This window comes from Chrysochloris asiatica, unplaced genomic scaffold (genome assembly GCF_000296735.1).
Source record: "Chrysochloris asiatica unplaced genomic scaffold, ChrAsi1.0 scaffold00025, whole genome shotgun sequence".
In the NCBI taxonomy this organism is placed as follows: Eukaryota; Metazoa; Chordata; class Mammalia; order Afrosoricida; family Chrysochloridae; genus Chrysochloris; species Chrysochloris asiatica.
Genome location: NW_006408543.1, coordinates 13899906 through 13924478, shown reverse-complemented (window position 1 = coordinate 13924478; position 24573 = coordinate 13899906). Strand labels below are relative to the sequence as shown.

At 49.8% G+C, this 24573-nt stretch overlaps 2 protein-coding genes across 2 annotated transcripts in view; both read right to left on the bottom strand.

Annotated features, from left to right (window-relative positions):
* Nucleotides 1–5098, bottom strand: part of SERPINA10 (serpin peptidase inhibitor, clade A (alpha-1 antiproteinase, antitrypsin), member 10) — an 8771-nt gene extending 3673 nt beyond the window's left edge. The window contains exons 1-3 of the mRNA XM_006839623.1: nucleotides 4429–5098; nucleotides 2547–2820; nucleotides 603–750 (exon numbers count right to left, since the gene is read on the bottom strand). Coding sequence (XP_006839686.1) covers nucleotides 603–750; nucleotides 2547–2820; nucleotides 4429–5098 — 1092 coding nt within the window. The remainder of the gene's footprint in view (nucleotides 1–602; nucleotides 751–2546; nucleotides 2821–4428) is intronic.
* A 10339-nt stretch (nucleotides 5099–15437) lies between these two features.
* Nucleotides 15438–24122, bottom strand: SERPINA6 (serpin peptidase inhibitor, clade A (alpha-1 antiproteinase, antitrypsin), member 6). The gene is made up of 4 exons (XM_006839550.1): nucleotides 23513–24122; nucleotides 21193–21463; nucleotides 19456–19603; nucleotides 15438–15632 (listed from the first exon to the last, which is right to left on the bottom strand). Exons 1-4 carry the CDS (start codon nucleotides 24120–24122, stop codon nucleotides 15438–15440), a joined length of 1224 nt encoding a protein of 407 aa, XP_006839613.1.
* Nucleotides 24123–24573: the final 451 nt, after the last annotated feature.

Here is a 24573-nt window from a genome sequence, read left to right as displayed (position 1 = left end):
TGATGCCTGAAATGGAGCCAGAGATGATGACGTTGAGCAATGGAGCAGCGGGAGACTTTAGATCCAGAGAGGGAGAGCGACTGTGTGCTGAAGACCTGGGGGTCATGGGGGAAGGATTGCATGGAGGGGATTGTAACCATGGCAATGAGAAGATACACGATAGAATGAATGTAAAACTAATGTTTTCCATGTAAACTATCACATAATTCACAATAAAACATTTAAGAAAAAAACAAACAAAAAACTTAAAATGAGAATAAAATGGCCTTCGCAAAAAAAAAAAAAAAACCAGACCCATCAACCGCTCCTATATAGGGTTGCTACGAGTCGGGCTGTGAACCTCAGGGTCAGCAGTTGGAAACTACCAGCTGTTCCGCAGGAGAAAGATGAGGCTTTCTGCTCCCGTAAAGATATATAGCTCTGGAAACCCTATGCAGGGTCGCTTTGAGTTGGAACCGACTCCACGGCACGTAACCTATCACCATGAGTCAGAACCGACTTGAGGACATTTAACAAAATCAGCAACAGGTATTACACTGCCAAAGTATATGCTGGGACCTTTCATCCTTTGTGTTTGGGCCCTGTGGAAGATCACAACTTACTGTGGAAACCAGAAGATTTGCAGTAACTGAGAGTTCGCTAAGATCAGCCCAGGGTGAGAAGATTCGTTGGATTCCCATCTGTTTAAGCAGTTTGTGCATCTCATATTTCTGATCCAGTTTGAACTTTGGAAAGAAAACTTCCATTTTTCTGTGGCACAAGGACATATTGTGGTGAAATAAATGTAGAGAAAGGCACAGGGCAAACACTGACAAGACCACACATTCTTTTCTGTCTCCCTCAGATGATGCAATGGTCTAAGATGGGTGGGGGAATGTTGGGCCATTGGGTCTTATAAAGCCTGCAAAATCATTTGGTCTGGCCCAGCTGGGGCAACCACAATTCAGCTATCACATTGGTTTAGGTGGTGATGTGCCATGGAGTCAGTTCTGACTCATAGCGACCCTTTATAAGGATTCCGAGGCTGTAAGTCCTTATGGGAACAGAAAGCCTCATCTTTCTCCCGAGGAACCACTGGTAGTTTTGAACTGCTGACCTTGAGGTTAGCAGACTGACTCATAACCACTATGCTACCAGAGCTCTTTAATTAAACGTTTGACTAAATATAGAAGACTAATTTCTTAGTTGATGGTTTTATGTGACCCATGATAAAAATATCCAAATGACTCTTGGCCAAAACAAGGTTCCCCACCCATGGTCTCTGGTGGCATAGTGATTATAAATTGGGCTGTGAACCTTAAGGTCAGCAGTTCGAAACTACCAGCCGCTCCGTGGGAGAAAGATGAGACTTTCTGCTCCCGTAAAGATTTACAGCCTCAGAAACCCTGTACAGGGTCGCTATGGGTCGGAACCTACTCGACGGCACTTAACAACAACAACAACCCCTGGTCTAAGAATGTTTTTGGCTTATCTAATCTATAGAGCTGGTATGATGCTATAGGATAAGCACTGGACTGCTAACATCAAGGTTGGAGATTCAAACCCACCAGCAGCTCCTTAGGAATACTATACAGTGTCACTAGGAGTTGAAACCAACTCAACAACAATCTACCAGCTTACTCATTTTATTGAGCTTTGAAAATACTGCGTTTTCTACACATTAGAGGGTTGTGGTCACCTTGCCACACATTGAACAAATCTACGGATTCCTAACAGCATGTGCTTCACTCCGCAACTCTGCATTGTGTTTTGGTTATTCTAATATTTCAAACTTTTTCATAATACTATTGGACACTTAATAGACTGCTCCCAAACCCCAAGCCCATTGGCGTTTAATTGATTCGACTCACAGTGATCCTACGGGCGGAGTAGTACTGCTCCCTAGGGTTCCTGAGGCTGGAAGTCTTCAGTCTTTCTCCCCTGAACTAACTTTAACTCCTGGGGTAACGCACTGGGACCAAAAAAGGTCAGTTTAAGCCTCAAGGCCGGCAGTTTAAACTCAGCAGCCATTCCTAGAAACCCTACGCAGAGTCGGTGTGAGTCGGAAACACCTTCACGACACTAACACCGCTGTCAACATTGCCTACATTCACTGGGAAACCAAAAAAATTGTGCGACGCACTTTACTGTGAGATTTGTTTATTGCAAATTGCAGGTCTACCTGTAAACTAGATCACGTTACTGCCCGCTGCATGCACCCTGCCAGCGTTGGCTATCCACTTCCGCGTATGACTACTAGGTTATTGTTTGTCTCCCCTCGCTGAATGTAAACTCCACGAAGGTAGGGACTCCTGCCTGTTTGGTGTGATGCTGGGGCACAGTGCTTGGTGCAAGGGAACAACTCAGTAAATGGTGTCTACATAAATGCACGCAAGAGCCAGGGGAATGCTGGCGGCAGAGAGGACCCAGGACAACGCAGCCCCTGCCTCATGGCGCTTGCAGCTCACCTGGCAGGATGACTGTCCTCCCACGTGTCCTGAATGATGTGGTGAGCTTTAGCAAGGACAGGCAGGCAGAGTGTGTGCAGAGTGAGGGGAAAGCTCTACCTGGTTTTCATGTTCTGAAGCCAGGCCTCCACCAGATCTGCGCTCAGGTAGTCCTCAAGGGCGAGATAGTCGTCTGGCCTCTGCGTGAAGATCACCAGCATGGTGGCGTTTCCTCGGTAGGGCAGTTTGAGGATGTGGCAGCGGAAGTTCTTGTCAAAGGTGGAGGCGAACATGCCTGTCCTGTACATCATGGGCACCTTCACTGCTTTGTACTTGTCCAGGCGGAAAGTGTCCAGTTCCGTGAAGAAGGGATCAAATGGAATCAGCCAGTTCCCTGCAGTCAAGAAAAGAGCGCATTGCAGAAACTGCCCTCCACAGAAAAACCTTGTTCTTGCTAAAGTTTAAGAGGACGAGCATCCATCCTTTTCCTTCTCCAACTAGGAAAAGCATCCCAATCTGGGATTTGCTCTGAGTCCAGAGTGGGCAGGCAGGACAAATGTGTGAGCCAGCCTTGCCAGTCCCTCTTCCAGCTGGTAAAACAGAGACCTCCTGCAGGGTCTACTGGAAGCCTACCTAGAGCAAGGATCCTCCTTCCCCTCATTTGTTCTAGAGCTGAACAAGTCACATTCCAGCAGGTGCCCTAAATAACCCCTTCCACACTCAGTCTCTGGTGGTTTACCTTTGCTGGCCTCCTGTCTGCCTCAGACCATCTACTGGCCACATTGTCTCAGGCACATCCATGCGCAAACATCCATCATCACACAGAGCCTGGTGAGACAGAATTGATGACATCCCTGCCTGTCAACTGCCTAAAGTGGTTCTGAGGGAAGAGTCCCTGCTGACCAAAAGAGGCCACCAGCAGGTGGCACAGTGTCCACCACATGCATGTCTATCTGGGGGCGGGTGGGGCCTTACCTCCTTCAGTGTCTCACTAGTGAGGCACCTTGGTGTCCTGGACGGGCGTGGCATCAAAGCCTTAGGAGATCCTAGTTCACACCTGGCTGTGTGACCTCGATCAAGCTAAACAACCTCTCTGAGCTTTACTTTCATCCTCTTTAGGAAGGAGGCCATGGCCCCTGCTTTGCCTACTTCATTGGCAATTACAAAGATCAAACTATCAAATTATTGCCGTGCTTAGTACATACTAGGTGGTGCAGTAAGGAACCCTAGTGGCGCTGTGAGTTAGGCATTGGGCTGCTAACTGCAAGGTCTGGTTCAAAACCCACCAGCCACTCTGAGGGACAAAGATGACACTGTCTGCTCCCGTAGAAACTCACGGTCTCAGAAACCCTCTATCGGGTCTTTATGAGTCAGAAATGACTCGACAGTGATTTTAGATGGTGCAGTAGATTAAGCATTGGGCTGTTAACCACAAGGCCAGCAGTTCAAACTCACCAACCACGCAGTGGGAGAAAGATGAGGCAGTCTGCAGATTAATACGGAAACCCTAAGGGGCAGTTCCGCTCTGTCCTGTAAGGTGGTCAAGAGTGAGAGCCACAGTGGGTTTGGTTGGTTTGCTTAGGTGCCAACACAACTGGACACTTTATACTCATCGTCACAACTAAGCCTCAAGACACTATGGTGGGTGGGAGGGTCCATGTTTTCTATACCAATCCAACCAAGGACAGAACTTGTCCCTTGGACTAGATCCCAGAAGTAAAGAGGAAAGGAGTCAGGCCATAGCCCTGAATCTGCGATGATAAAGACCATGCTTTGTCTTCATGCCCCAGGACTATGGCCCCAAATGTCCTAACTGCTGTAGAGAGAGAGGCACTTGAAAACATTAGGATCAGGGGTTCAACTGGCAGTGTTGATACATCATCTACGTTCTGTGGAATCTGAAACCACGTTCTTGGGAAACCCGATGCTGGCCAAATGCAGGGAAGCGGGGAGGTGAGGGACCTGTGGTTTGGGGAGAGCAGAGCAGAGCAGACTAGTGTACCTTTGAACAAGATGTAATCCACAAGAATTAATTTGGTTTCAGGACTAATTTCATCGAAGAGTTTGGGAATTCGACCTTGCGTCTCTTTGTTAATGTACTGATTCATGAGGCCTGTGGCCTGTGAGGCGTTGCGGAAATTCATAGGCACACACTCTGTATCAAAATACCTCTTCGATAAATTCAGGAAGCTCTCTTTGACATCAACATCCTTGTGGATGAAGGCCAGACTGCCCTGGCTGAGACCCAGCTCCCAGTTGTGGGACAGGGTCTCTCTGAGTTGCCCAAAGAGGGCCGGCAGGGTCTGGGTCTGGTTCAGGGCCTGCAGACCCAGCCCGCTCAGGATCTGGGTGCGGGTGGACCCCGAGGCCCCCAGCGTCAGGGTTGCCATGGCGAAGGACAGGCCAAGCGGGGAGAAGAGCACGTTGCCTTCATGCCTCATGGAGATCTTGCGTAGCAGACTGAACCCGAAGTCAGAAATCTCGTGGGAGAGCTTCTGCCTGCTGGCCGCCAGCCAACCCTCCGCTTTCTCCTCCATTGTGGGAAGCTGGTCCTGGGGAGTCCCGGGTCCTGCCTCAGCATCTGAGAGTGGGGGTCCATAGATGATGAAGCCGGGAACCAGCCACACCTCTTCCAGGAAGACCAGGAACAGCAGGTTTAGCCTCATCTTCATGTCGTCTGTCCACTGAGCAGGTCAACCACGAGACTTCTCTAGACACAAGAGAGATAAGATCATTCCTAATGCCTTGCAATATACTTTCTCTGCAGGATGGGGACTGTCCTCCTGGGACCCTGCTTCCTTTCGGGGATGACGGGTAACTGTATCTCTGCCCTCCTGCTATGGATCTTGGCCCATGTGTCTACCCTCAGAGGGGGCTTAGTTCACAGCGAACCTACCCAAGTTCCCTGCAGACATGTGACCTCCATGAAGGGTCAGATGGAGAACCCTGAGAATAGAGGCTGCAAAGCGGGTAGGTGATTGAAGGGACATGCCTTGGGCTGCCCTCTGCCCAAGTGGTCACAGCAGGGCCAGGTGAGGTCAGGAGGCCCACAAGACTTTATTGACCTTGCTTCACTCACTTCTCTTGATCCAATGGCCATAAAGGGGCTTTTGGGAAGCTTTGCCCACCCAGCCTGTGCTGCGGGGACCTTGGTCTGTGGACATGTTTGGGCTGGTAAGTTAGAGGGTCTGAGTGGTTAAGCGCTCAGGTGCTGGCTGCTAGCCCAACGGTCAGCTGTTTGAGCCCACCCAGCCGTTCCACAGGAGAAAGCTATGGCAGTCTGCTTCTTTATGGCTCACGGCCATGGAAACTCTATGAAGACTCTGCTCTGCTCTGTGGGATCACTAGTAGTTGAAATTCACTCAACAGTGTGGGTTTTTTTTTGGTCTTGAGTGGGACTCAAAGCAAGGGAGTTGCCCGGCTTTTGAGTCAAAATTCTCTTCCCATGCCCCTGTCCTACATACAGCACTGACCCCACCCACCAGCCCTGGGACAGATCTGCTCAATTCCTTTGATGTTTTTTTCTCTTTGCTGTGAAGTCCCTTTGTGCATGCTCAGTCGCTAGCTGAAAGGTGGAAGGTTCAAGTCCATCTAGCAGTTACCTTGGAAGAAATGCGTGGTGGTCTGCTCCTGAAAGATCGGCCGTTGAAGTCCTACAGAGTGCAATTCTGGCACACACGGGCCCCCAGAAATTGACTTGGTGGCAACTGATCAACTTTGTGCTCCACCTCGAGTTCCCAGGGAGGAGGGGGATGAAGAGCTAATTCACACAAGGCCTTGGCTGAACGCTGATTGGATGACCTCATCTAATCCTTACATCGACCTGTGAAGCCACTACTGTCTCCCATTCCCCCACGTGCTGCATTCTAGTGGGCAGAGATGGTCCAACCCCACAGCCCTCACCTGAAACACTTCTCCAGGCTCCTCGACATCCTTAGGGCACAGAACCTGGCCCCTGAGCAAATGACCATCAGCTCTGCTGTGTCTCCCCACTCAGTTCCTGGTGACACGACAGGACTGCATCCCAGAGCCCTGCTGGGCACCTAACCCTCACCCTCTCTCTCTTTTGGAATTACTGTATGGGCAGGTCTGGAGGCGAGGCAGGACCAACCAGCTCAGCAGGGCTGTAGGCCCCACCCTGGTTGCCATCGGCAGAAACCCTCATCTGAACCAGGGTCAACAGTCGCAGGAAAGGGACAAGAGTGAAGGTCCCGGCCTCTCTCTCTCCACCGCAGGCGGGGTGCCCTCGTCTGTGCCTGGTTAGAACCACACCAGGCCTAGCAACTCAGCACCTTGGCCCCTGCTCACACTAATGCCTCCTGAAATCCAGGGTCTCACTCCCCCACCAGCCGGAAGAGCTACTTTCTCCCAAAGTCCGTGTTTAGGGACCCAATTCTACAAGCAGTCCTGGTGGTGCAGTGGGCTAAGCATTGAGCTGATAACTGCAAAGTCGACTGTTGGAACCCACCAGCTGCTTTGTGGGAGACCCGTGAGACTGGTCCTGTAATGATTTACAGTTCCAGAATCCTTTAGGGTCCTATGAGTTGGAATTGACTGGGTAGCAATGGGGTGGGGTTGGGTTCTTGGTTTTCCAGTTCTACACTCAGTGGGCCCTCCAGTATTCTTAATGTTGGGGGAAGGCCTCCTTCAATGTGCCAGATGTGATCCCCTCCCCTCCCCCCCACTTCATGCCTCCATTATGTTACAATATTGAACCAACCCCAGTCACTGTTGACTCCGTTTCGACTCATGGCAACCCTGTGTACATGGGGGCACAATTGTGCTCCATGGAGTTTTCAATGGCTTATTTTTCAGAAACAGATCACCAGGCCTTTCTTCTGAGGTGAATTTGAACCTCCAACCTTTCAGTTAACAGCCAAGATCATTCACCGTTTGCACCACCAGGGATTCCAACGTGCCGTGAGATACTCCTAAATTTGGGGTGACTTCTCTCAGTCACGTCGTCAGGAAATTGTCCCAAATGCCGTCCCTTCCACTCAGTCTTACCCACGGTCCTTGAAGTTCCTCCTTCAGGCTGAGGAACGGCGGCCCAGCATGCCTCGTTTTGCTTGCTGGACCATCCCGTGGGTACCCTGACGTATTGGTTCATCTGCTGAACCATACAGAATCTGTATGCAGGGGACATGTCTTCAGGGACTAGGGTGCCATCAGGTAAGCTGAGGACACACCTTGGTCCCAGCAGACCCTCCGCTCAACTACCATTTCTCAGTGACCCCACCCACCAGTCACCCCAGACCCTCAAGGAACCTGGAAGGAGGATCCCGGGAGACCAGAGCATGGCGGAGAGGTGAGAAACCAGCCTTAAGGTCCCCTTGTCTTGTCCTCAGAGGAAGCTCCTTGAGTGGCTCAGGCCTCTGGCCCCACCCTGCTCCCTCTGGTTTACCCAGGATTGAGGGCTCTGCCCTGCCCACCACCCACCCTCTCACCAGGAATGAGACCTCGCTGCCTTGCTATGGCTGTCACCTCCCTCCCTTGAAGTCTCTGCCTCTTACCTGTAAAGGACTCTCTGGTGCCTGGGGAAGTCCTTCCTTCAGGACAAAGACAAAAGGTGAAGGTTTGCAGCTGAAAGCCTTTAGCAAATATTTGCTATTCCAAAGTATGACCCCCACACCCCACTGTAGAACAGTTACTGATTAATGACTTGCTGGGAGATAGTGGCATTTTTGGAAAACCAAAGACCGAGAGCAAAGTGTCCCCTAACCCAGCTCTCCCTCCACCCTGAATACTGGAAGTCCACCCTCGGAGCTCCTCTGCCCTAGTAAAATTCAGCTTCTTATGGGGTCAGGGTGCAGGGAAACCGTTGAGTTCCTCTGGACCTGAACACGGAATGAGGAAGTGACCGTGGGGTCTGCAGATGCTTCCTGAGTGGCCAGCCCAGTGCTGGGCCCCAGGAAGGCAGAGACGAGTCAAGCCTGCTCTCCCCACATCCCAAGGAACTTCTAGTCCAATGTGGGAGGCCGATATGCCACCACTATGTCAGTGGTAATGAAGCCAATTTCATGGTGAACTGACTGCTTTCACAGTGCTCACTGAGTCATGAGACAGGAATCCTCAGACACCCATGGTCAGGTTTGGTTGTTGTTGTTGTTAGGTGCCATTGAGTTGGTACCGACTCACAGTGACCCTATGCACAACAGAACAAAACACTGCCCGGTCCTGGGCCAACCTCACAATTGTTGCCACGCTTGAGTCCATTGATGCTGCCACTTTGCCATTCCATCTTGTTGGGGGTCTTCCTCTTTTTCTCTGACCCTCCACCTTACCAAACATGAGGTCCTTCTCCAGAGACTGGTCCCTCCTGACAATAGGTCCAAAATATGAGAGACAAACTTTGGCCATTCTGGCCTCCAAGGAACAATCTGGCTACACTTCTTCCAACACATATCTGTTGGTTCTTTTGGCAGCCCATGGCACTTTCAATATTCTCCTCCAACACCATAACTCAAAAGCATCAATTCTTCTATGGTCTTCCTTATTCACTGTCCAGCTTTCACATACATATGAGGTTATTGAAAATACCATGGCTTGGGTCAGGTGCACATTAGTCCTTAAGCTGACATCTTTGCTCTTCAACACTTTAAAAAGGTCTTGTGCAGCAGATTTTCCTAATGCAATACGTTGTTTGATTTCTTGACTGTTGCTTCCATGAGTATTGATAGTTGATCCAAGAAGAAGGAAGTCCTTGACAACTTCAATCTTTTCTTCGTTGATAAGAATGTTGTTTATTGGTCCAGTGTTGAGGATTTCTGTTTTCTTTTCATTGAGATGCAATCCATACCGAAGGCTGTGGTTTTTGATCTTTATCAGTAAATATTTTAAGTCCTCTTCACTTTCAGCAAGCAAGGTTGTATCATCTGCATATTGCAGGTTGTTAATGAGTCTTCTTCCAATCCCGATGCCATGTTTTTCTTCATATAACCCAGCTTCTTGTATTATTTGCTCCGCATACAGGTTGAATAAGTATGGTGAAAGAATACACCCCTGTAGCACACCTTTCTTAATTTTAAACCATTCAGTGTTCCCATGTTTTGTTTGAACAACTGCCTCTTGGTCCAGGTCCAGATTAGCCCCCAGCTCATGGCCACCACGTGCACTGAATAATTGGATCATTGTGAGAGCCGTAGAGTTCACATCGACTGACTTTGAGAAGTAGGTCTCCAGGCCTTTCATTCCAGTCCATCTGAGTCTAAGAAATCCCGCTGAAGTCTATTCAGCATCCTAACTCCACTGGCACATGGGGGGTGGGTGCACATAGGAGGTGCACTGGCCAGGAGTTGAACCTGAGTGTTCTCCGTGAAAGGCACATGTTCTACCAGTGAACGCAGTGTGATGGATCACTTTCATATGACTTTTCTAACCTTTGTCTTGTAACTCCCACCAAACAATTAGGTGGGTTTTGCTAATAGGTGCTTGTGGCCCACCAAGGGGATTGGACGGCTTGCTAATACTATAATGCAAATTAAAGTGCATGACACTTTGTTGGGGTGTTGTTGTTGTCAAGTGCCGTCAAGTCGATTCCGACCCATAGTGACCCTGTATAGGGTTTCCAAGGAACAGCTGGTGAACTTGAACCGCCGACCTTGGAGTTCAAATGGCTTTGCAGTCTGGTGCATTAACCTACAGTGCCACACCAGGACTCCTTGTTGGGGTGGGACCATGCAAATAAGGTATATGGAACCCTAATGAGGGGATTGCTTAGTTTTACCATCCTGCTAGGTTTAAAATGGAGTCTAGGTGTGGCGCTGTGGGTTAATGCGCTGGACTGCAAAGTCAGTTTGAATTGCAATGTCGGTGGTTCAAGCACACCAGCTGCTCCTCAGAAACCCTATACAGGGTCGCTATGGGTCGGAACCGACTCGATGGCACTTAACAACAGCAACAACAACAGGCTTAAAATGAGCCATCCCAGAGACAGCAGGGACCTTACTTCTACCACCAAGAAGAAGAGACAGAAGTGACATGCATCCTCTGTGTCCAGAGTCCCTGCACTGAGAGCCTCTGAGACCCAGAAGACAGAGTTGTCACCCGAGAGATGGCACAAGACAGCGAGCAACAGTGACAGACAAGTGGCGGCAGTGGGCTCCGCAGACCACAGAGCAAAGTAATGACCATGGTGCACCAACCCACGGAGAGAGCCGAGAGCCTTCAAACCAAGGCTTTCTGGCAGAGTGGGTGCTCACTGGCCAGCTAGAAAGCTTTGTCCTGCTTGTCTGAGCAGGACAGAGACCAACCCTAGGGGCCCAGGGACTGAGGGATACACTCTGCTGGCTGGGGAACTGTATCTTGAGTTGTCCCTGACTCTGAATTGTCACCAGTGACTTCCCTGATAAACCCCAGAATTGATTGTCATCAGTGACTTCCCTGTAAACCCCATAGTCTCTGGTACGTTCTGTGAGTTTTGTAGGGCCAGCCATTGCAGCAAATTAAGAGAACCCAGCTGACAGAGAGACAGACAGACAGACAGAGGGTGTGTGGTGGGAGAGGCGGCTGGTGTCACAATTGGTGGAAATGTTGGTAGAAGGAGGTGTGTCTGACCTCTGTCTCACAGCTCTCAGCCTGGGGCTGTGGATACTTGCGAGGGTCTCCTCCCTCCTTTGTGAAGTTAGACAATGTTGCCACTGCCGGGTTTTCTCACTGCACACCCACTACTTTCTTCCTGGTGGGCTGTTGTTAAGTGCTGTCAAGTCGGTTACAACTCAGCAACACTGTACAGGGTTTCCTAGGAGCCGCTGGTGAGTGTGGACCTTGTGGTTCAAACCCATCTCCCACCACACACTCCAGTTGTCTCTCTGCTGGGTTTGCTAGTTTGTTACGATGACCCTACAGAACTTATCCTATAGCGCCACAGCAGAACTCCATAAATGTGTTGTTGTTAAGTACCGTCAAGTTGGTTCCAACCCATAAAGATCCTGTACAGTGTTTCCGAGGAGCGATTGGTGAGTTTGAACAGTGATCTTGTGGTTCAAACCGACCTTGCAGTCCGGTGCGTATCCTACTGAGCCATATGAAATGAGTGGTATTTGTTGTGGGTTTAGAGACACAATGAACCTCTGGGGTAAGCCCAGATCCCTGACTTCACAGCTGAGGAAGTTCAGGCTCAGACCCATGGGTGATTCGAAGGTATGACCCATGAAATCATTTGGTCTGGCCCTGCCAAGGCAATCGCAGTTCCAGCCATTACATTGTTGTTGTTAAGTGCCATCCAGTCAGTGCTGACTCATAGTTACCCTGTATAATAGGGTTTCCTAGAATCGACTGATGAGCTTGAACCGCTGACCTTGCAGTTCAAACTGACCTTGCAGTCCAGTGGATGAACCCACAGCTCCACACTAGTACTCTAGCCATCACATTGTTGTTGTGAAGTGCCTTCGAGTCAGTTCCAACCCATAGCAGCCATGTATAGGGTTTCCAAGGAGCGGCTGGTGAGCTTGAATCACTGACCTTGCAGTTCAAACCAACTTTGCAGTCCAGCGCATATTAAGGGTGAGTTAATTAGATGTTTGACCAAATATAGCAGGCTAATTTTGAAGTTGTTAATTTTGTATAGTCTGTGATGATGTTATAAATTTTGGCAGATACAAGGTTCCCCATCCCTGTATTAAGGACAGGAACCTGAAGAAAGCTGGTTCAGCTGACTTCCAGTCTCCACTCTGTCTCAGCTGACCACACACCTCTGTAGACAAAGACCGGGGCTGATCTGATAGAAGAGTCCAGTACCTGGAATCCTTTCAGGCAGGAGGCGGTAGTTCTGAGAGCCACCTATCAGGGTGAGGTCCACAGACTTCTCAAATGTGTCCTGGGATCAGTTACTGGTATAACCGGGTTTCAGAGAAGAAAGCTTCCTCACACCTTGCAACATCCCAGTGTTGGACACATTGTGCCTCTCGCCCCTCCCCCGTTGGTGTTTTGAGTCCCTGCGTGGATTCTAGGCTGTGCCCTGCCTGCCTTGTCCTGGCTCCAGGGGCACCTGATCAGGGGCAGATTGACCCATTCTGCCACCAGCACAGGGCAACACAGGCCAGTCCTTTCGGTGGGCAGTCATATGGGGGAGACGTCTGGTGAGTACCAGCAGTCCACCTCACCTGAGGGGCTCAGGGGCAAAGCTGTGTTGGGATAAGTGTTTCCTGTGGGGCAGTCAAAAGGAGTGGGTGGGGGTGGGGGCTTGCCATTGACTTTGACCCCACTTCACAGAGTAGAACTACCCCTTAGGGTTTCTTAGCCAGTCATCTTTATAGGGACAGAGTGCCAGATGGTGGGTTCAAGGCACCCACTAGGGTCCCTAAAAGGATTTGTATGGGCGAGAAAGGACAGGTTTTCCATGTTTCATGTTCCAAGTACTCGAGTCGGTCCTGACTCATAGCGACCCTGTATGGGGTTTCCAAGGAGTAGTGGGTTTGAACAGCCGACTTTGTGGTTTGCAGTCCAGTGCTGATCCTACAGTGCTACACCAAGAGTCTGAGTAAGGCGGCATCATCTACTTATCATAGATTGTTACTGAGTCTCCCTCTAAGTCTGATGCCACATTCTAAAATATCTTTATGTGATGAATCTATCCATTTTTCATTCTTTAATGGCATGTGGATATTTTAGCATTCCTAGACAAGTCTTTCCTACTGAGATAAGCTTATAAAATAACTCACACTTTATGGCGGGGGTGGGGGGGCTACAAAGGCAAGAAGTGACTGGCTTACAAGCTTTCAAGAGGGAGCCTAGATCCAGAGGGCATGGAGGAAGGTAGAATCTCCACTGAGTAGTATCCAATCTGTCTAGGCGGGGCTGATGAAAGGAAATGTGGATCGGTCTCTTGTGATACAATAGTGAATAATTGTTATCAGGACTGCTTGTGAGGGTAGGAAATGTAAAGGTAGATGTTTTGTAGCAAAAGGAGGCGAGTGATTGACTTTGCAGTCTAAGAGCGGAGGTCCGTGGGACCATCAAGGGAGAAGAGCGGAGAGTGGGACCCTACCCAGAGAAACAGTGACGCCAGAGATGGAGGCAGAGACGATGATGTGGAGAGACGGAGCCGCTGGGGACTTTAGACCCAGAGAGGGAGAGGGGCTGTGTGCTGATGACTTGGGGGCAGGCCTTTGGTTGGTTGATGCATGGAGGGAATTGTAACCATGGCAATGACATGATTATATGATAGGATGAGCTAATGTTCTCCCATGTAAACTATCACACAATTCACAATAAAACATTAAAAAATAAATAAATAAAAATAAACCCTAAAAAAAAAAAATAGTTCACACTTTACACATGCTTCTTTTTATTTTATGGTTTCAATGCTAGGTATTTCTACTTTTGCCCATCTGGGATGGAGCCTCACATGTACGGTGGAAATAGCTCCAATTCTCATTTTCCAGCTGACTACCTGGTTGTTCCCAAACATGCCCCTCATTGATTTGAAATGTCACTTTTAATGTATTCTAGATTCCCATTCATAACTAAAAAGGCACCGGAATTACACACACACACACACACACACACACACACACACACACACACGAGAAAGGTATAGCCAATGGGTGGAATTAGAGAAGAGGGAAATTATAAACTCTCTGTTGGACTTATAAAGATGTTGTTGTTGTTGTTAAGTGCCGTCGAGTCGGTTCCGACCCATAGCGACCCTGTACAGGGTTTCCGAGGGTGTAAATCTTTACGGGAGTAGAAAGCCTCATCTTTCTCCCACGGAGCAGTTAGTAGTTTCGAACCGCTGACCTTAAGGTTCGCAGCCCCATTCGTAACCACTACGCTACCAGAGCTCCTGTAAAAAATCATACTAAACCAGTGAAGTCAAGGACATGTCATGCAGTAAGTGGAAATAGTGTTCCGGTTACTGTGAGGGCCCTGGTTGATTGGTTTAGGGCAGAGCCCCATGCCGGGCTCACCCCCAGCGCTTTGGCTTCAGTACGGCTTGTGTAATGAGAAACCAATGGATGCTAGCACCATCTCACGTGTCTGGCAAATCTTTACCCATCCTTCTCTGTGGCACTTACTGCTTATCCAACACAGGGCTTTAACTCTCAGCCCCACAGGTGTGATTCCAGGAACAGTCCAATCTCTCCCAATGCCCCCTACCCCCTACCCCACCCCACCTGCAAACAAACAAACAAACAAAACAAACCACTTACTGTTGAGGTGACTCCCTCTCATGGCACCCCTGTGTGTGTCAGAGGAGAACAGAGCTCCACAGGGTTTTCAGTGGATGAGTTTTATGAGTAGATTCCACTCATGGCGCCCCCGAGTGTGTCAGAGGAGAACTGTGCCCCACAGGGTTTTCAGTGACGAATTGGGTAACCACCAGAAGAAATCTGAAGTGGATTCAAACCACTAACCTTTTGGTTTGTGGCTGAGCACCATTCAGGGGTCCCCAAGGGTCCTTAAAAGGAAAGTCATGGGGTTTCAGTATCTCGTTTCTTACTCTGATGCCTGGTTCTTCCCCACACTCCGCTCCTCCACATGGACTTGTGTTCTAGGGAGATGCATCCACCTACACCTACACCTGCCAGGCAGGAGGGGCAGCCTTGTTGGCAGTAGGAGCGGCTGCTCTCAGGGTACCAAGTCTATGCTTTCCAAACAAACTACACAACTTTTAGTGACCTTGTATCACAGAGCAGAACTGATCTAGAGGGTCTCCCAGCTGTCACCTTTACAAAGCACACAGTCACTTCTTTCTCCTGAGGAGAAGCTGATGGGTTCGAACTCCCTGACTTACAGTTAGCAGCTGAAGGCTTAACTACCATACTACTAGTCATCCTGTTCCTCAGATGCCTCTGGGAATGAATGTTCATTCTGTTCCCACCCAGCACACACACCATCGGAGCTGCAAGAACAACTGTTTATTACAAGATGTTGAAAAGGGAGAGAGGACCCTGGTTGGATGGCAGAGAACCTGGAGAAGGTGGGAACAGCTCCCACTCCCCAGAATGTTCCTGTGGGGTCCCTGGAGCCCCAAGTCAGATGGTGCCAGTGCTCCGGGGGGGCGTGCCTTCAGGTGGGGTTCACAACTTTGCCCAGGAAAACGCTGCTCCACGTCATGTCATCGAAGATGGCGATGACAAAGGGCCGGTTGAATTTGATGATGGGAGGTTTGGCCAACAAGGCCCTCAGGTTTGGAGCACCCCCAGGGGTGGTGGCAGGCTTTGTGCCAGTCTCGTCCAGGTGCAGCACAGCCTTGTGGACCACCTGTTGAATATGGGGACCAGAGGCAAGTGGTTGGCCCGTACAAGACATTAGGAACTGCCTGCCTGCCTCACACACTTAGTTCTATGGAAGGTGGTGTTGGCTTCTTACAGAAGGGACAACCCCGGGACACGTGCTCAGACCTGAGGCTCTGTAATGACCCAGAAATGATAGCTGTGCCTCGACCCCAAATTCTTCACCCACTCAAAGCAAGCTGAGGCTCAAAAAGAGCTGCTGGCACCACACTCAAATTTTCGCACATCCAATTAATTGTTTTAAAGATCCCATCCAAAGATGCAGATGTGTAGACACTTAGTGCCTGCCTGCTTTGTGATATCCCAGGAAACTGCACCCAACATCTGTTGTTGTTAAGTGCCGTCAAGTCGGTTCTGACTCATAGCGACCCTGTATAGGGCTTATGAGTTGCCACTGGTAGGTTTGAACTGCCAACCCTGTGGTTCACAGTCCAGTGTTGCTCCTACTGTGCCACACCAGGAGTACCAACATCTGTTAGTTCTACAAGAAATAACACTGCTTCAGGGTCCTATATGGAGACAGTAGATGCATTTGAATGACGGTGTTGGTGAAGAATACTGAATGCAACGTGGGTTACCAGAAGGAGCAAATCTGTCTTAGAAGAGGTACAGTCAGAATGCCCTTTAGAAGTGAAGACCATGAGATGTAGTCTCATGTACCTTGTTACCAGGAGGGACTAGTACCTGGAGAATGATTTCATCCTTGGTAAAGTAGATAAGAGAAAGACCCTCACTCAAGGAGAAGGATTGACACATTGGGTCCAAGCACAGGGAGAATTGTGAGAATGAGGCAGGACCCGCCATGATGACTTGATAGTACCCACAAAGATTAAGTAGGGGCCTTGGCAGCAAAGACGTCAGCTGGAGGACTAAGGTGCACCTGACCCAAGCCATGGGATTTTCAATAACCTCATATGCATGCGAAAGCTGGGCAGTGAATAAGGAAGACCATAAAAGAATTGATGCTTTTGAGTTATGGTGTTGGAGGAGCATATTGAAAGTACCATGGGCTACAAAAGAACCAATAGATCTGTGTTGGAAGAAGTGCAGCCAGAGTGCTCCTTGGAGGCTAAGATGGCCAAACTTGTCTATCATATTTCGGACATATTGTCAGGAAGGACCAGTCGCTGGAGAAGGATCTCATGTTTGGTAAGGTGGAGGGTCAGAGAAAAAGAGGAAGGCCCCCAGGAGATGGATTGCAAAGTGCTAACCCAAAGGACAGTGGTTTGAACCCAACAGCCATTCTGCAGAAGAAAGATATGGCCATCTAATTTCATTAAAAATTTTTAATTAAATTGTTGTTGTTGTTAAGTACCGTTGAATGAACTGGTACCAACTCATAGCAACTCTGTATAGGGTTTCCAAGGAGCAACTGGTGAGCTTGAACTGCCCACCTTGTGGTTCAAAGCAACCTTGCAGTCCAGTGCATTAACCCACAGCACCACACCAGGACTCCTTTTTATTAAATAGGGTCTTATAATAAGGGTCCTACAACAGGACCCAATTTAATGAAAAACAAGACCTTGCTATCATCGAGCCAATTCTGACAATGACCCTAAAGGATAGAGTAGGACCCTGGAGTTTTGGTGTGGTGCTGCAGGGCAATGCACTGGACCACAAGATTGGCTTGAACTGCAAGGTCGGCGGTTCAAACTCACCAGCCGCTTCTCGGAAACCTTGTAGAGGGTCGCTATGAGTCCAGAAATGAATGGACTCGTAACAACAACATAAGGACCCTAAGACACTGCCCCCTTTTGAGGTGTCTGATCCAGAGTCGCCCCACCCCCCTGACGCAGGAAGACATCACTTAGGGACACACCAGCCCTATCTTTTCCCTTCCTCCCTATGAAAAGGTCAGAATGAGTCCATACAGATCAAAGACTTCCAAAGTCCACACTGGGTACGCCTTACTGAGTCTTGGACTACAGAGAAACAAGGGTCTGTCTTTCCCAACCTCCCACTCAGGTGATGCCCAAACAGACCCCATGGTGTCATCTCTGAGTGTTGGAACATCTCTCTTTGTGATCAGAATTAGAAGGCATGGAAGCAGCAATCAAAAAATCAAATGACATATTACATTAGGCACATTTGCTGCACAAGACCTCTGTAACGTATTCAAGAACAAAGATGTCAGTTTGAGGACTAATGTGTGAGCCATGGTATTTTCAGTAACCTCATATTCATGCAAAAGTTGGACAGTGAATAAGGAAGACCATAGAAGAATGGATGCATTTGAGTTATGCTGTTGGAGGAGAATTTTGAAAGTACCATGGACTGCCAAAGGAACAAACAAATCTGTGTTGCAAGAAGTACAGTCAGAATGCTCCCTGGAGGTCAGGATGGCCCGACTTCGTCTCTCATACTTTGGACAAATTATCAGGAGGGACCAGTCCCTGAAGAAGGACATCATGTTTGGTAAAGTGGTGGGTCAGAGGAAAAGAGGAAGACCCCTAATGAGATGGACTGGCACAGTGGCATAAGCGATGGGCACAAATGTAGTATCGATTGTGAAGTTGGCCCAGGACTGGGCAATGTTTCATTCTGTTGTGCATAGGGTCGCTATGAGTTGGTACTGACTTTGATGGCACCTAACAACCTAACAATCTGGTGCCTGCCACATGCTTGACTAGCTTCACTCAAAGGCTTTGATGGAAACCAACAGCAGACAGTAAGTGAGTGTGCTCACTGAGACTCCAACAAGGAGTTGGAGGCTCTTGGGCTCCGGGAAGCAGGCACGCGTGGCTGGGAAGACTGTCTGGGGTTGGAACCTCTATGTACAAGAGGGCAGCTTCAAAAAGCTCATGGAGAAGATCCATCATCTTTTCATTCCTTTTGTCCATGCACTTTTTGAAGCTCCTCATATGTCTTAAAATATAAAGCTTTGAGTCAAATCAGCTTGAGGTCAAATGGCCAACTGTGCCTTCTTACCATGTGACCGTGGGCAAGCTCTTCATCTTTCCTGGGCCCCAAATAGACTTCTCTTCTGAGAAAGTGGAAAAATGCCACCCCACAGGGAGATAAGGAGCACTGATGCTGCAAAGGTTAAGTGTTCAGCAGGTAACAGACTTGGCGGTCAGCCTAGGAAACCCGATGGGGCAGTTCTACTCTGTTACAAGGAGTTGCTCTCAGTTGGAATTGACTCAACAGTGCCCAGCCACCTAAGGAGGTACCGGTACGGACTCAGTTCATCCCCATAGGGCGCCATTCATTGAGTGCATACATACTGGGGTGGCAGGTTCTGCAATCGTCACAAAATCCTTGTGCTGGGGGCAGGTAGCTGATGTGCCTCCTCTGTCTCCTGCCCCCTTTCTTGCTTTGTCTCTCCACAGGACTGAAGAGGGGTGAGTGAGGGGCTGTGTCTGGGTGGTGGAGGCACGCAAGTGCCCAGCACCAAGGAGTACACTGTGGTGATCATCCTTCATTGTCTGAATGGATCAATGGCTAATAATGTGGACATCACGGGGGAGAAGATTCAATGTGGCTTCAAGTTGACTGCCTCTGAGTTTACCTGCTTCTTCTCATTACCATGACAACTTCACATTCCACAGAGCCCCCTCTGTGTGGTCTGTCAGGATGGTTGATGTGAGACATGACCCGCCCCTGACACTCGCTTCCTGTATTTTGGGGAGGTCACGCTTTCTTGCTGAACCTTGGTTAACCCCATTGTAAAATGAGGAGCTGGCTTCAGCCAGGGGCTTTCCAACACTGACTGGGCTCAATGTGGCTTCCAATTATTATGATTTTTACTGTGGACCTTGAGAAAATAAAAGAGGGGCTCCTGAGACACTTACCTTTGGCACCTTCAGCTGGGACTCTTGAGAGATGCCTGAGAAATTCGCCTGGCTGGTAAAGAGATCCACTATTCCCATGTGTACCAGTGTGTCCTTGAGGTCGTACGTTGCAGAAATTGAGATCCTGGGGATGTGCAGGTCCACCAGGCTGCTCGGGAACAAGCAAGTGGGTTAGGTGGTCCTGCTGCTGGACCTGATGTGGACAGGGGCCACCCCTTCTCAACCAGACCCCCACCTCCCATGTGGTCCATTCAGTCCTCTGCGGAGCCTGGCCTTCCTTTGGGGGACAGGGGAAGGGCCAGAGCAACAGACAGAATGGAAGCACACATTCGTTTCTTCCCAGGTCTTCTGGTAAACCGGTTTGGCCTATGATACATTCAGACCAAATCTGTGTTCCGATTTTCTAGCTTTGGGCTTTTAAGAAAATGGCCCCTGGAGAAATCGTTTCAGTCCGCTGAGAGCGCCATCTAGTGGAAGTTGGGTCAGAGCAGCGGGGTGCGGGAGGATGCTGTGGAATGGGAGGTCAGTGTTCTCAGCTGCTGCCAGGTCCCAGCTGAACCCAGGGTCTGGCCCCCATGAAATGGTGGGGCTTGGAGGGTGATGCTGGGTGACGTGAGAGTGGAGAAAGCGCATGACTATAGGTGGAGGAAAGCAACCGCAAGGGTCTGTTTAATGGGAGGAGGCGGAAATCATTCGGATGGAGTAAGAATTCCCACCTCACCCTCGGCATTAGGGAGTCCTGGTGGCTCCGTGGGGTAAACACAGGACTGCTCACCATAAGGTTGGCTGTTCGAGCCCACCAGCTGCTCTGAGAGAGAAAGATGAGGATTCCTGCCCCTCTAAGAAACCCTAAGAAGCCACAGGGTGGCTATGAGTTGGAACCGACTCAGTAACATACAACAATAACAACAAAGGTGCAGCCCACCACACGCCTAGAGGGAGCCACCTGCTCTGTCCTCCCTTCCTCATTCATTGATGGATCTGAGGACCGGTGACCGGCTTTGCAGTGGTTCCATGCTGGGTGTTGTTGTTGTTGTTGTTAAGTGCCGTCGAGTCGGTTCCGACCCATAGCGACCCTGTACAGGGTTTCCGAGGCTATAAATTTTTACAGGAGTAGAAAACCTCATCTTTCTCCGTGGAGCGGCTGGTAGTTTCGAACTGCTGACCTTAAGGTTCATATCCCGATTCGTAACCACTACGGGTGGGTGGGGAAGGCATTTTCACTGTATTTTCATGAGGTGGGGGCCTTCCGAATCTTTAGTCAGATAATAAAATGGACAAGTTGGGGGGGGGGTGAACTCTGTTTAAGGAAATGATGCTAGACGTGTGATAGTAACAGACCCAAGCCCCACCCACTACCACTGAGTCAACTCCAGCTCCTAGTGACCCCATAGGTCCAGCCCCAGAAGGTTCCCGAGGCTGTCAGCCTTTACGGAAGCCGGCATCTTCATCTTTCTTTGGGTTTAAACCTCCAAGTTTTCTGTTACCCGTCCAGAGCTTAACCCACTGTGCCACCAGGGTCCCCTTGTGCTGACACAAAGCGTGTTAAACTCACAGGGAGAGGGGAGTGACCACTCTTTGTGGACGGGTTAGGGAGCCAGCCCCATGGCCTCTGGGTACTTCCCAGCCAGGAGGAGGAGCCTGTGGGCAGAGCGGTACCCGGAAGCATCTCCATACCCCGCCCACTTTCTGGGAGCACATTTACTACAGACAATGCCCCGCTGGCCCGGGGCTTACCCCAAGCTCAGAGCTGAGGACCACCTCTGAATGGTGTCCCTGGTGAGCCCTGCAATGACCGTGTCCATCTCTCCCTCGTCTGGGAGGATGAAGAAGACGGTCCTATTGCTTGTGTAGTCCAGCTGGACCAGCCTGCAGGGTAGCTCCGAGTCATGAAGGTACGCTATGACTCTCGACTGGAACATCATGGGCACCTTCACCGTGCTCGTCCCGCTCACGTAGAAGTCCTCCTCCGACGTACTTTCCGGATCGAAGGGATGCTCCCACGTGCCTGGGGGGGAGGGTTTGGAATGCCTGTGGAGCGGGGACGAGCAGCAGCCCTCCCTCTCGGCGGCTGCATGCCCCCCCTCCCCCCCCCAGAGTCACCTTTCCTGGTAAAATAGGACATTCTCAAAGGCTTAAAGGGGTTCAGTCTCCCCTGCGTTTCAAGGATGGGAGGATTTCTGAGACTATCTTCTACAACTGGATTCGGGGCCAGGGATTCACGGAGCCCAGACTTTACCTCAGACCCACCCAGGGGAACCTAGGAAGGAAGGTTTACTAATCTGTTCCTAGAAAGGTGACAGTCGCGAACATCCTATGGCTGGAGCAAGTCTCCACCACACGGGCGTTTCCCTGAGTTGGGGTGGACTCTGCTGCAAAGGGTTTTGGGTTGTTTTCGTGCTGCTCAGCTGTGAGTTTCCGGTCTCCAGGAGGGTTCTTATGTAGGATAAGCACTGGACTACTAACCACAAGGTTGCCAGTTCAACCAGACACGGCTCAGAAACCCTACACAGGGTCGCTATGAGTTAGAACTTATTTGATGGCACATTAAAAAGAAAAATGAAAAAAAAAAGGGGGGATGGGGGCTGAGAGCTCAGCCCACCCACTCTGTTCCCACCCCTTGGCGTCCTTGTTGCAGGGGCTCAGACAGGAAGCCCCGCTGGCCCCGTTGACTGTTTTTAGGGAGAGTTGTTCCCATTGCCCCCTAGAGGATCCCGATAGCATTGTGTGCCCTCTTGGGTACTAATCATATTTCCTGGGCCCAAAGCACTTATTTTGGGCACTGGGAAGGAGCCCTATTGGTTCAGTGGGTTAAGCTCTGGGCTGATAACTGCAAGGTCTGCAGTTCAAATCCACCAGCTGCTCCTCAGGAGAAAGATGAGGCATTTTGCTCCCATAAACATTTCTAGTCTCAGAAACTCTTTGGAGCAATTCTACGCTGTCCTTTACTTTGCTATTAGTCAGAACTGACTCGATGGTAGTGGGGTTCAGGCAGGTGTGTCCAAGTCAGGTTGAGAAGATCCCTTCAAGGGCACCTGCTTCATCTCTCCAACTGGCTTCAAATTCTCTCTCCCATGTTCAACTAAGTTGTCAGCCAGCCCAGTGGGGTTGCTTCATGATGAGGAATTTGCACCCTTCACAGAAAGAATCTCCCGTTATTCCAATTCAACTCTGATAGCAAGAAAATTATTTTTTAGACCAGGCCAAGCCTGCCTGATGGTAACACTCCCCTGCTGAACCCATCTAAGGTTATTCCAAATAGCAGGTGTTCAGTTGGCCCACCACTCACGGCGACCCTATGTGCAATGGGATAGGACCGTTGTATTCCATATGGATCCCATTGACTGATTTTCAGAAGTAGATCACCAAGCCTTTCTTCCTATTCAGCGTCATAGCAACATATGAGCGCCCGTGACAGACAGGTGGCAGCTATGTACAAAGGAACATTGGCTGGGAATTGAATCTAGGACTTTTGGGTGAGAGGGGAGAACTCTATTATTAAACCCCAGTGTCTGAGCCCTCTTAAATTTGAAGACATGGATTGAGTCCTGCCAGAGCCCCCTTTTCTCTGGTTCTGGAGATGAAGGAGAACCCTGGGTCTAGCAGGTCCCAAGTGTTCTGGTTTCCTTGACCTCAAGCCCTGAATTATCTTTTCTCAGCTGCCTAGAGGTGACCAGAGCATACATAGCCCCAAACACCCTTCTTTACCCCACTGCCAGAGCCTCAGGGACTCCACACTGTTCTGAACCAGCTTCAACCCCTCAGCCCCTCAGTAATGGCTCCTAGTGGAGATAGCAGAGAGTTGGGAGGCTGAGAAGGTGAGAGCTATGGGCAGAGACTGGGCACCCATGAGCTGGTTCCTGGTTTATTGTTTTGAGTTTTCTGACTTTGGAATATTGATTGAGTGTAAACTCTTAGTTCCTCTGCCTTATAGTAAGTGAGATGATTTAATGGCTCCCAAACCATCCTGCTAAGGAGCTCTGGCTAAAAGCAATGGGGACTAACCTGCTATTACTATTCTTGGAACTGGTAGATGAGCCCGATCTAAATGGGGTACCTTTTAAGAAGATGTAGTTGACCAGGACTAGAGTAGCTGGGCTCTCCGTCTCCAGGAACAAGTCCACAATTTTCCCTTGGGTCTTGTTCTTGACACACTCGTTGATCTGTCTGCTGGCTTTGACCCAGTCCTGGAAATCTATAGCCAAGACCTCTGACTTATAGTAGCGCTTGGTACCTGCTGAGAAGGACTCCAGGGCCTTCAGACGTTGGTCCAAGAACAAGGTATTGCCTAGGACCATCTCCAAGCGGGTGTTCGGCTTCTCCAGGAGGTACTGGAGGTGCTGAAAGTCCTGGTGGATCTCAGCTTCAGGCACCTTGGTGAGGTCAAAGCCCAGACCCTGGAGAAGCTGGGTCCTCATCGAGCTCCCAGCCCCCAGGGACAGCATGGCCAATGACATGGAGACAGTCACAGGGGAGATGAAGATGCTGTTGTTGGGAGTCAAGGTTACCAGGTGCTTAAACAGGCGGAAAGCAAAGTCAACATTGGTTGGGGCCAGGCTCCGGTGAGGACGTCTTGTGTCTACTTCAGGGTTGGGGTCCTCAGCCTGGATGCCCCAGAGGCCACTGGTGGGCAGCCAGAGAAGGCAGATGCATAGGATGAGCAGCATTGCCCTGGGAGGCTGGGCCCTGCCAAGTCAGGAGTGCCAGTTAGAAGATGTGACTACCCAGCCAGTGGGGCAAGGGATACGAGAACTGGCTGGAGCCCCGTTCCTTCCCCCGCAGTGACTGTGTGACCTGCAGCAAGCCAGGGCAGGGATGTGGGCTGCAGTTTCTCCATCTAAAGGTGTGAATTCCAACCAGCTACTATTTACCAAGCTCCATCTAGGTACCCAGGTCCCTGGGTGGAGAGAGCAGTTTGTCCTCAACTACTAAAGTAAAGGTTGGTGATACAAGTCCACCCACCCTCACTGTGATCTGTTTCTGTAAAGACTATAGTCACGAAAACCCTCGGGGGTGGTTCTCCTCAGTACCACCTACTGGCCATGAGTTGAAGTCACTTGCTGGCAGACAACGTGTTTGGTTTTGATGTTGGCGCCCTGCACTGATCTAAGTGTTGTG

Bases quoted from the DNA above. Each gene is read 5' to 3' on its own strand.
- SERPINA6 (XM_006839550.1), bottom strand. From the start codon at position 24,122: ATGCTGCTCATCCTATGCATCTGCCTTCTCTGGCTGCCCACCAGTGGC. The intron at 21,464-23,512 runs GTACCCCATTTA...CCTCCCCCCCAG, and splicing joins CAACTACATCTTCTTAAAAG to GCACGTGGGAGCATCCCTTC. The intron at 15,633-19,455 runs GTAAGTGTCTCA...CATATTCAACAG, and splicing joins CCCAGCTGAAGGTGCCAAAG to GTGGTCCACAAGGCTGTGCT.